Source organism: Sorghum bicolor, chromosome 3, assembly GCF_000003195.3.
Source record: "Sorghum bicolor cultivar BTx623 chromosome 3, Sorghum_bicolor_NCBIv3, whole genome shotgun sequence".
In the NCBI taxonomy this organism is placed as follows: Eukaryota; Viridiplantae; Streptophyta; class Magnoliopsida; order Poales; family Poaceae; genus Sorghum; species Sorghum bicolor.
The window spans coordinates 69,279,050-69,290,854 of record NC_012872.2 but is presented as its reverse complement, the minus strand read 5'-3'; the positions used below and the strand labels follow the sequence as shown (position 1 = coordinate 69,290,854).

The window sequence follows — 11,805 nt, the reverse complement described above, 5'->3', positions numbered from 1 at the left end:
CCCACATCATTATTCATCGCACCCATCAACCATATACCTCTTTTCTATCAGTCAACATGCACCGTTGGATTAGAATATGCAACCCTAAACAACCTCACCCCACTTCCCTGCCGCCGCCACCCCCTCCCACCTCTCTTATATCTCTATTTATAACCATGGCCACCCAACCGTTCTTCCTAGCAAACCTCCATAAATCATCATCAGATCCCATTTGATCCCTTCTCATCGCCATTTCCAACCACTTCTGGAGTCCTCCCATGGGTCCGCCCATCTACTACGCCCCCTTCAAATCTAGGGTTTGAGCCTACAAGAAGAGAGGATAAGTGGCGGAAACTTGATGTCTAGATCAAGTATGGAGCCCAGGCGACAACCATGGAATCACTCGATCGATCAAACACGACGAATTAGGTAAATATATATCGCAAATGTTATTACACGACTATTGCGACCCCGCGCCTTCTCTCTTCAGAAGGGGCTCGGAGAAGTCAGGCTAGCTAGGCGGTGGGGACGGCGGGAGGGCAGCGATTAGGGTTCTGACGGCATAGGGGACAACCGGGTCAAGTCGGAGCAGGAACATCTATGACGGCTGCGGGGGGGTGGGGGGAGAGAATGAAGCCGCCGTGGGCGCGGAGCTCCGGCAAGACCCTAATGTCAGCGGCGATGGGTCGCACGTTGACTTTCCCCTATATATATGCCTAGGCATAGATATGCATCTTACAAGGCTAAAAGTAGTGTGCTTGACTTTGGTGATCTAAAATTGAGTTGCTAGATTTTGCGACATAGATTTTTTTTTCTTAAACATGGCTACCATCCGGCCCTCAATTTCTAGGTTTGACCTCTTTTTTCCTCGTCCGAGTCGTCTCCCATCTATCGTATCTCTTTAGCTCCACCCAAACTAGTGATGAGTGGAGGGGGCGGGTCATACCGTCCTTCCCCGCTGACTTATCACCAAGCTAGGTGCTGACTTGGGAAACCATGGTAGTGCTATCTGAATGAGCAAATTAGGCAGCGGATCCATATGTATATTTCTTTCCCGATAAGAGGATCGATGTAGGACGCAGCAGCCAATCGACGCTTCAGAGTTGATGCCAATTGCATCAACCCAATCAATTACTAAATCAGGATTCGTGGTCAGGTGCCATATTACTTTTCAAATTCCTTTTTTTTTCTGATTTCTGATGCTCGAAGCCATGATTAAGGTAGCTTGTACATCTCATGATCTCATCTGTGTGTGATCCCACTGCAGAGGACAAATCGCTGCCATGAGAGAGAAGGAGAGAGACTGAGTGACAGAGTGAGTGAGTGAGTAAAAGCTAACGAGTGATGGCTGTCACTGTCTAGGCAGCAGCAAGAAGGACCCCCTCGAAACTGTGATGAACAAGAGCTGCCGCTCGCTCAGATGCCTCAGACTCACACTCAGGGACATGGTGGATTTGGTGGAAGTGGATGGCAGCCCCGTCTCTGTTGCAACTTGGGTCATGGTGGGGGCCTGGGCTGCGGCCCATCCGAGTCCATTTCTGTTGTCCTGGTTGCGCACCACGACACGTGCCTTCACGTGGGCTTAAAGTGGATGGTGGGCTCTATGACAGTGAGAGGGAAAGGAGTTAGTAACCCTCAAGCACAGTACTGGTGTTTCTGTCTCTTTCTCCCTGTCCCTCTATCTTTTCAAGAAAAAAACCCACAGATGACAATCCTGTGCAGAGTTTGCAGTTTCTGATTCTCTCTGAGACTGCCAATCATCATTTAATAACCGTATTCTGAACATGTTACACTTCCTTCTCGTTTAACTAAAACAAAATAAAGCAACTTTTTATTAGGGCAAAGTACAAGGTCATATGTACTGATGACAAGTTAGAATGATCACAATTGCAGGTCAATCATGTCTGCTTAGATCACGCACCATCATTTACGTCTGATGAAGGACGACGGGGCCATTACCTGCTGTCACTGGATTCCAACCATATTTGACGTCCGGAATTTCAGGTGACCACAATTTTACTCCTGTTTACCTATAGAACAATACCCAGCGCACCAAACGGTGGCTAGGCGACTATTGAGGCTGCTGTGTGTGCTGCACCAATTGACTCATGAGTCATGACAACCCCTGCTAACTAATGGGGTATAAGATCGACGTGTCTGGCATTAACAGTCTTGTTGTGCAATTGACACTGACTCTGTTTGGTCAGCGAGCCATCATCATGATTTAAAAATCTTGGAACAAAATTTTGACAGGAGAGTGCCGCACCTGTGTCGCTTGTTGTTACTGAATTTCTTAAGCAGCTGCAGCGTTTGCTAAGAGGAGTACATGTACATGTCGAGAAGCCTGGCTGAGCAAAATTCGGTCCAGCTGCGCAAGCATGCTTGGAGCCCAGCAAGTATTATGTAACACAGGATTTTTTTTTTAAAAAAAAGATCAATTTTCTCTTTCCTACATGCAGAGCAAGGTGCAGAGAGCACATCCACAACAAATCAGCCAGCCATGAAAGTATTATTTTCTCGCAACAAATCGGTATCAGCATCAGTCAAAAAAAACAGCCCCTTAGACAATAGGTGCAAAGTTGGGCACCAGGTGCGGGGATAGCACCAGATGAAAATTTCACTCCACTGTATTGCAATTTGCACTTTCTCATTCAGTTTCTCTCTCTTGCTAGCACCCTCAAAAAAACATAAACTGGAGCTGCTCTGGGGCTTTCTGAATCAGTTTTGTTTGTTTCTCGCTGGCATGCCTCTAGGCCCAGGGGAAGATTGGATGCTGAGAAGAGGAAGGCAATCGAGGGTCTCAGGACTACTCATCCATGCAATCAGGTATACCATCCTTCTTTTCGCAAAAAAAAAAAGTAACCATCCTTCTGTTTCGACCATCCCCATGAAAGAAACCATGAACAGCATCTGCTGTGTTAACAAACATAGATGTTTAGTGTGATACTTAGAGTCTGTTTCGATACATGAGCTAATCAACCAGGAGAGCTAATAGTTAGGCTAATTTTTTAGCCAAGTCTCAAACTAGTTGTTAGCCAACTAGCTTTTTTTAGACATGTTAGCCAACTAGTTTGGCTAATTTTTAGCCCCAACTAGTATAGCTATGTCTATGTGTATCCAAATAGTACGTACCATGCTTGTACACTGCATTATAGAATAACTAACACCTTGCCATTCAGGAACCAACAAAAGAACAGGAGGGCATGTAGGATCATGGCCTTAGCATAAGATACGTAAGCCAATTTCCAGAGGTGAACTCACCCACAAATCAAACCGCACCTGCAACGAACAAGCTAGAAACCAAACCACACATTTCTCAACACAGCAACAGATGCTTTAAGTCTACCAAGTTCCAGTTCCATAATAAACCATTAAAACCATCACGGGTAATCACAATCTTCTCAAGTTCAGAGACGCTGGCAAGTTTGTCAAGTATGACCTTGCTGAGGTGAAAGAAATGGTAAATAAAGAAATAGATTGGAGCAATTGTAGCGGATTCATATTCTCTAACCATTCAGTTCAGAAAGCACAAGTTTCTACTGCCCTCAGCCGCTCGTCCCATTCAGCTGGGCAGAGCTGAGCCTCCCAGGGCAGAAACTTCGCGCTAGCTGGACTCACGGCAGAGGACAACAAAATCCGCTTGCTCACAACCTCCATGCCTCTTACTTTCCGGTGGTCGTAGCCACCTCCGTCTCCTTATCACCCGTCGAGTTTTCCGCAGCATTAAGCAGCAAGTCCAGGCCATCGATCTCGGTACTCTTGAGAATGTCACCGTCGTAATCCTTCCTGTGGAGCATCAATATCCTCTTCTCCTTTTCCTTCCGCTTCTTGCAGGGGTCGCAGTCCCAATACTTCGTAGGCACCTTTGTTTTAGGAGGACTGAGGCAGTAGAGGTGATAGGCCTGATCGCAGCAGTCACACAGGATGATCTTATCATCGTCCGTGTCACACAGGCAGACACGGCAGAGGCAAGATGGACAGTACCAGAGCTGGCTGCCCATCTGCACATCACTTGCAATCTGCTCTTTAGTCAGGCAACGAACGTGGTAGTACTTGTAAAAGCACTCAGAGTGGCTGCAGACCAGGAACCTCTTGTCCTTCTCTTCACAACCTCCACACACCTTGCAGCGGGTGAAGATAGCAGTAGGGGACAGCTCCAGCTCCGGAAGTTGAGACGGTGCCATACTTCAGATCCCTACAAAAGTAGTAACATAACGCTGAGCAACACAAACAAGTCCAGCATTGTAAAGTGCAAAAAGTCTAACCCAACTGAGATTTATAGAAAGCTGGAAAAACATTTGATCAGTAATGTTTGTTCCATAATATATCTAACGAAACTAAAGATGAAAACTGATCAGTGTTTTCACCAGGGGGGCCAAAATGCATAATGGAACAATATCAAAACATGGACGAAAACAATACATGTATACGTTCATCCGGAAGAAATCAGGTGTACATGAAAGTAAGATGCAACAAGAAACATTGGGTGATCAAAATGCCTTCCATTATCCAGCTATCCAGCTTAGAGCTGCAAGACCACTCCAGGGCGACAAATAAATTCAGTCGAGGAACATGATTTTTTTTTTGAAACGAATCAAGCAGTATAGATGCCGATTATGTTAATAAAGAATAAGACCGACCTAGACTGGGCAAACAACGACACCGCTACAACTAAGACAACTCAGCCAACAACAAAGGAACAGGTTCTGTTTTGTAAAACAATGAAATTGCTGAGCAACTCCAGATAAAATAAGCCACTGGGTAGACAAAAGAAAAACTGAAGATGATCCATGGACTCAAATCCCCCAGATAAAGTCGGTCCCTATTTGAGTTATTCTGCTTCAACTATCGATTTACAGAGATCTGTTCCATTCTGCATTCTGAACAACCATTTAGCTATAACAGGCACTGATTCATGTGTCCATCTTGGACTCCCAATCCCCCTTGCCTTTTCAATTTGCAAACAAACATCCCAACTGAACCAATACTATATTTTCTTTTCATGAGTACCTTGCCACAAAAATCTCCTCCTGACAAATTGTTACACTGAAATAAGGCGGATAGGTAACCTATATCCAGTAAACAAGCCCCCTTCCTTGCAAAAGACAGGCACCTATACAAGATGTCAACACTGCTACTTTGCGCATCAAGAATTTCCATTCCCTTCATAAAAAAAAAAGAATTTCCATTCCACCAATAATAACCTTCTTGTTGACAATGGCACTCCAAGGCAAGTGATTGGAGAGTGACCATTATTACAATTGAATAACATCTGTGCTCTTTGACTATCGTCCACCAAAAATTCGAAATTACTTTTCAGACGATTTATCTTCATCTCAGACATTATGCATATACAATAAAAAATCCAAATTCTGAACCCCCAAAAAAAACTCATCATTAAAGATTAGGATAGCCTTTGAAGCAAGGCCAGCCCATTTGGGATCAAATGGGGAATTACTGCACTTTGTTGAGCTCTTCTCCCATAGCAGGTAACCCAGGGGTGGATCTAGCGGTGGGGCGGGTGGGGCAAGCCCATCCTACCACCTCCATGACAATAGAGCCCCTACTTCTCCTTGAGCCCCTCCTAATTTTAGACATGAAAGAGAGAAAGGAGGGGCTCTAGAGGTTGAAGATGACTTCATCCCTCTCTTCCATTAAATCCTAGATCAGGTAACCCAATAGCTACCAGATCATCAGGGAATCAATCAGATCTGGGGCCCTATTCGATTACATGGACTGAAAAGTCAGATACCTTTCCTCATCAAAAGATAAATAATAAAAAAATAGTATCAGAATACTTCTCGATCTGTAAAATCTGCAATCAGCCTCAGCAGTTTTAAGTTTCTCTATAGTTACACAGTACAAATCCGGCTGTGCCCAAACAACTCTTTGTAACAGAGAAGCATCGAAACTAACATGGAACAAAATATGAATTCCTTAAACCAAAGCCCCTGCTTCCGGGGGAAAACGAGGTCAAAACAAAATAACAGGAAGTAAGGGAAAGAACCTGTGCCTGGCGGCGCTCTGGGGGCTGGCTGCGGGAGCTGCGTTCTGAGGACTGCAAGAGGAGCACGGAATCCCAGGGAAGATGTGCGAGAGAGATATATATATTGGATACAGCTCAAGAGGGGGGGAACGCTCCTCCTTAATTGTTCGAGGCAACGTTCCTGCCTTCTTCCAAAAAAAAAAGAGGGGAGGATCCTGACAAAATTCCAGCAAAGATAGGTGTGAGAGTTTATTGCTGCCTTCCTTTTCTGCTTGCCTTTTTTATCTCCCCAAAAGAGTTGTGTTTGTGTTACCCTGTTAAACACAATTTCTAAAGCCTTGTTTGAATGTCCATGTATTCATATCAATCCGCATGTGTTGAGGTGGATTGGAGTGGAAATTAGTTTAGTTTCCACCCCAATCCATACATGGGCATCCAAACAAGCCATGGTGTTTCTCAAAATTTCTGATGCATGCAATTACTCTTTTTTTTGTCACTATGTGTATTCATGGTTCCAGCGTTTTGATAACTGAAGAAAATGAAGTCATAGTTTCCTCAGGTATATGTTTGTGTTGCAACTCTGAAGGATTTAGTACAAATTTGATGATATTGCTTAACACTTTATAAACTCAAAACAAATGTAAGTTTCCAGTACCATATTTTCTTAGGCTGGATAAATATAAACACTCTAAGGTTAGCATTAGTTTTTGTGGAATGTAGCATACGTTCCTTTCTTAAAAATAAGAAATTGTATAAGTTTTTACCAGCACGCTACCACTTCTCATCTTGGTTCAACTCTTCATTCCCACGACGTATGTGCCACTGGTACCTAAACAGCAGTGTGAAAAGGTTATCTTTCATGATCAGAACAAAACAAAAGGATAAAGAAGCTCTTGTGTTGAATTCAATTTTGGTTTGCCTCAGATTTTCTAATAGGCCTTCTATTTGTTTCACTTTCAAATGCTAACTATCTCAAGCGATCTGATGACAGATTCCAATCTTGCTGGCAATCTCTTCAAACACTTGGATGCAATGTTTTTCTCCATTTGTAGTTGCAGCAGTATCTAGGAGAAGTATTTGTATTTTTCCCCATTTATCATCAATAAAATGAAAATACCTTATGAGTTACTGATAGAAGTTGAATGCATAATTGCATAATAGTTCGTGTGATCCAGGAACAAATTGCTGAAGATATCATAGGATACTACAGTTACATATTTAACAGCAAGGGAGTCTCAAACGCTTAAGAACTCTTTTCCCCTTCTCCTGCACATTCTATTTTCTTTTAGTTGTTTTTTTTTATGCAGGGAAACCTAATTTTCTTTTAGTTGTTGATCAAGAATTTTGGGTACCCCTCCTGCCAGCACCAAAAGTTAAGAAACATACAAATGTTTTTCAAAAAAATAGCAAATACAAAAGGCCAAGATACTAATAAATTACTAACCTGTTGGGTTGGAATTGCCAAAATTGCTTGTTAGGTGTACCTTGCATGGATTAGCAGAAGACAGCCTAGAATGTGACAATGCCAATCTGGAATATGCTAGCTGCCTTAAAAGTTACCAGAAGAATAGACATTCACAGAACTTGTTATCTTGTGACTGCCTTCTTGAAGGGTCTTATCCTCAGTTTCTTTTCATCATACTCCACTTCTGCCTTGCTTTTTTTTGGAAATTGAGAGTTACTACTATGATTATGCTACTTCACTGTGCTTTTAGCAAATCATTAAAGTGTGCTAAATTATTTGATATGGCAGAATATACACAGGTGTCCTAAATCCTAATACAGATATACTTTTTCACGTTTCTTTGTGGCGTTATTTGAACTAATTGCACATGTAATGTTCAATATGCAATACATCTGATGCATGAATCCCTGATTTGACATGTTAAGTAGAGTTACCTCAACAAATAGTTTAGTTCCAGCTTTTTCTTTGTTAGCTTCCTGCTAACCTTGTGTAAGAACTCTGTACTTTGTTTCTCTTTTAATTGATTTTTGCACTGGGGAGCAAGGCTCCACAGTTTTTCCTCAAAAACAAATAGTTATAAACAAATGCACCAGTTACATCAGTTTTCCCATTCGTAGAGAATTATAGCCTAGATGATAACTCGTCCTTATGTTCTTTATAGTGTTTGCCGTTCATATTCAAAGAAGATGAAGCTGCTTACAAAATATAATGACACGTTAGCAACTTTTGGTCAATCGTGTAGGTACCTAATGAAATTCCAGTAATTCCAAAAATTGATTGTTCTGTTTGTGTTTACACTTTGATTTGCAGCGTGAATATGTTAATGCCCAAATCGTGTAGGTCTATTCAGATTGTAGGGCATGCATTTTATGTAGTGACAATGGATAGAAGCCTAAGAAAAAATAGATGATCATGTAGGCATGCATTGACCACAAACAGATGCTTAGGCTTAATTTTGTGGCAATAACTCCCTTTGCTTTTGTTTTATTTTGGTCAAGAAAAACACGCCTTTTTCACATAGCCAATACAGGTCATATACATTGCTAGGGATGAGGAGCAAAATATAAAGCTAACCTTTGTGTTTTTTCCATCTGCACATAATGCAAATGTATAGAGTTTATTCAGTTCGAATTTTTTTATAGCAAAAAAAAAACAGATAGAACAGCAGAAGATAATAATGAAATACGTAGATTATGTGCTCCGACAGTTCTTGCAGAATCAGTTAAACCGCAAAGGAAGATATTACTGAACAGGACTGGTCATAAATACAGTATCTTTAGTATGTCAGCATCTTGTGCACTAACATATCGGATATCGCAGGTATAGTGAGATACAAACCATGAAGGCCTCTCAGCAGCAATGTGGTTGAACAAGCAAGACACGGTGTTGACTCTGTGATGCAAACAAGAGCAATGGCCATGGTCAAGACACGGTGTTGACTTTGTGAGGCTCATGGTCAAGATACTAACGGCATCTGCTCCTGTCCAGAATAGAGATATGGGAAAAAACAAAATAGGAATAGCCTCTTACACGCAACGTAGCTGCAGATGGTGCTTCTTCCAGTAGTCAGCACTCAGCAGCATATGTGCTGTTCCATCCCGTTCTTGGTCCTGTTGTGAAAGGTCATTCTTACAGTCAGCCAGTCGCAAACTGGCAACATGAACATGTACAGATGGAATACTGGTCCTTCAAGAATTCCCAGGAAGACACTTTTTTTGTTTCAAACCTGCTAAAATACATGTAGGATTTGCTTTTTTGTTGCGGCAACATCAAATCTCTACTATTATTATTAGGGCCGGGCAAGCGGTAAACTGGTAAGCATGGAAATGAATGAAAGTAAGAAAAAAATGTTGGACAGAGTGCTGCAGTCGCGAAGATAGGCCTTGTTTAGTTCACCCCGAAAACCAAAAACTTTTCAAAATTTCCGTTCACATCAAATCTTAGAGTACATGCATGAAGCATTAGATATAGATGAAAATGAAAACTAATTGCACAGTTTATCTGTAAATCATGAGATAAATCTTTTGAGCCTAGTTAATCTATGATTGGTACATGCATGAAGCATTAGATATAGATGAAAATGAAAACTAATTGCACAGTTTATCTGTAAATCATGAGATAAATCTTTTGAGCCTAGTTAATCTATGATTGGATAATATTTGTCAAATAAAAACGAAAATGCTACAGTGCCGAAATCTGAAATTTTTTCGCAACTAAACAAGGCCTTAGTGTAAATCGCCACGACAGTCCGCAACTATCATGCGTTTGCTGGGAGCTTGCGCATACAAATCTGGACAGGCAGATAGATGAATACATACAACCAATTGATCAGCAAGCTTGTGCACTATGCGAGCTTACACAAGACAATTGGGTTGATCCAGAGGGGGAGGAAAGGTTGGCCAGTTGATTACCTTGTTTGGTTCCGTATCTCCCATCTGGCGATCCGACGGCGAGACAAGGCGCTGGCGGATGGCATGATTGTTATGCGTCCGCGTCCTCGGTGCCGAGCCATGGATTTGGTAGATCGGAGCAGAGCGCCACGGCGGTCCGGGCGGGACGGCGTGGCGACTGGCGAAGGTGACCCGAGAGGCGACGGGGTTCAGTCTTGAGGGAGGGGCAGGAAGTAGAGCTTCCGCGTGGAGGCAGGGAGGGCCCCGAACGGTCGTAGCCTCGGCGGCGCGACGGCCGGCCGCGGTTGGGGCCGGCGCTGCACGCCACGCCACGCCTGCACATGAGAGCGAGTTCGCCCCGCGGCGCGGCTGGATTTCGAATTCGCCTGCCGGTTACTGCTGCCGCTCCGTCGTCACCTGTGCGCCGCCTGTGGTGCTAGGAACTTGGGAAGGCACGGGCAGGCCGGCGGTGACATGGGACGGGATCGGAGGTCCCACGATCGCATGTGTTTTCAGGCGTGGTGGCGGCCGCAGCGCCAATTAGGCGCGGTGGCCGCCCGTGCGCGCCGCTGCTGGTCCGCCTGCACCGTTTGGATTTGGATCGGGGGCGCGAGGCGCGCGCGGCCCTGGTAGTCCCGGCGTGTTGGTGCTGAGGAGGTGTCGTCTGGGTGGGGTGGGTCGACGCGGTTGCCTCGGGTGCGGCAGTGGCTTCGTTCTGTGCCGTCGGAGGTGAGCTGAGCTCGCGGCGGCAGTGGCGTTCACCGACCGGAACGCGGAGCTTCTAGCATAGCAGAGCATGCTTTCGCCCCCCATCTCCTTGCAGATTGAGATTGGGATCACGCCGTCCTGAGGACCTACCTCTCTACCTGGCGTGCATCGGCTCTCCACCGATGCTGCCAACCACTAGATTTTCCTGTTGCCACCCAGACGGCCAGGACCAGCAACCGGAGCACGCCGGTCGCCGGACAAGGTTGGCATCTACCGCTGGAATTTCCTCTGAGTACGTCCAGATCTCCGGGAATCATGGTACCATTAGTTGCGGCACAGAATAGCAATCTGGTCACACAGAAATTCACCCGGGAAATGACATCTTCCATTTAATGCAGGCTATGTTTTATTACGACGTCCAGTTTCTGGACTCTGAATACGACGTCCAGTTTATTACGACGTCCAGTTTCTGTTTCAGTGTCCCATGGCGGAAAGCTAGGGCCGGTCGTTAAAATTTCAGCTGGAAGGTTTTGTAGACATTCAAAATGGGCATGACCAATATTGCTACCGTGGTTAAACCGTAGGTTCTTGGTGCTCAAACGTCAGGCATCCAACAACGAAACACAAGCATCCTATGCGGCAATCGAAGAACCTGATGAATGTCCAGAAGGCAGAAGCAACTGAAGATGGCTCCCATTTATTTTCATCTTCTTCTGTCAAAAATGTATCGGTCCAAATGATGATTCAGTGGTTCATGTGTCATCTTCGATCTCTTTCGTGTCAATCAGGAGTTGTCGTCACTCATTGTTACCCTCCCACACATGCTTTCAATGGAACAAGTAAAAAGAAAAGGGAGTTAGAGCAACTCCAACAGCTTGGTTAAAATTAGTAGCTAAATTTTATTGTTTAGCCATATTGTAAAATAGAAAACTTTTTAAAAAAGAAAAGATCTACAAAGTCTTGATATTTTACGAAATCAGATATCAAGCGTCTGTGGTTGGCTATATATGACCACCGAAAATTAAGAAATAGTTAGTCAGCTTGTTATTTTACAAAATCAGATACCATATTTGTTGGAGCTTACTTTTTGCTATACAAATGCTAAAATAGCCACTACAATAAAAATAGCCAAGCTGTTGGAGTTGCTTGCTTTCCCTGCAACATAATTTTCAACGATTTCCCGCACCTCACGCCAAAAAAAATCGTGAGTGCCTGTAACTCGCGCCAAAAAAAATGAAAAATACAGAAATCGAAGCATTTTTCCTGGGTAATTCCTA

The 11,805-nt window shown here is 43.8% G+C and overlaps 1 protein-coding gene and 1 long non-coding RNA gene across 5 annotated transcripts; one reads left to right on the top strand and one right to left on the bottom strand.

The window, feature by feature from the left end:
* LOC110433818 lies at positions 210 to 3,129 on the top strand. Its single transcript, XR_002451159.1, has 3 exons — positions 210 to 408; positions 1,873 to 1,983; positions 2,733 to 3,129. It is a non-coding gene; the product is annotated as an uncharacterized LOC110433818 (long non-coding RNA).
* Positions 3,312 to 10,882, bottom strand: LOC8063143 (PHD finger protein EHD3). Of its 4 annotated transcripts, none has more exons than XM_021456510.1 (6): positions 9,842 to 10,882; positions 8,961 to 9,040; positions 7,410 to 8,822; positions 6,730 to 6,794; positions 5,987 to 6,180; positions 3,312 to 4,174 (listed from the first exon to the last, which is right to left on the bottom strand). In XM_021456510.1, the coding sequence occupies exon 6, from the start codon at positions 4,161 to 4,163 to the stop codon at positions 3,642 to 3,644; it is 522 nt and encodes a 173-aa protein (XP_021312185.1). In that variant the 5' UTR covers positions 4,164 to 4,174; positions 5,987 to 6,180; positions 6,730 to 6,794; positions 7,410 to 8,822; positions 8,961 to 9,040; positions 9,842 to 10,882; the 3' UTR covers positions 3,312 to 3,641. The 4 variants fall into 4 exon arrangements, with proteins under 4 accessions (XP_021312185.1, XP_002456750.1, XP_021312184.1 ...); XM_002456705.2 differs by having other exon boundaries at positions 8,769 to 8,822; XM_021456509.1 differs by having other exon boundaries at positions 6,730 to 8,822.

Coding starts and splice junctions, on each gene's coding strand:
- LOC8063143 (XM_021456509.1), bottom strand. CDS start 4,163: ATGGCACCGTCTCAACTTCCGGAGCTGGAGCTGTCCCCTACTGCTATC.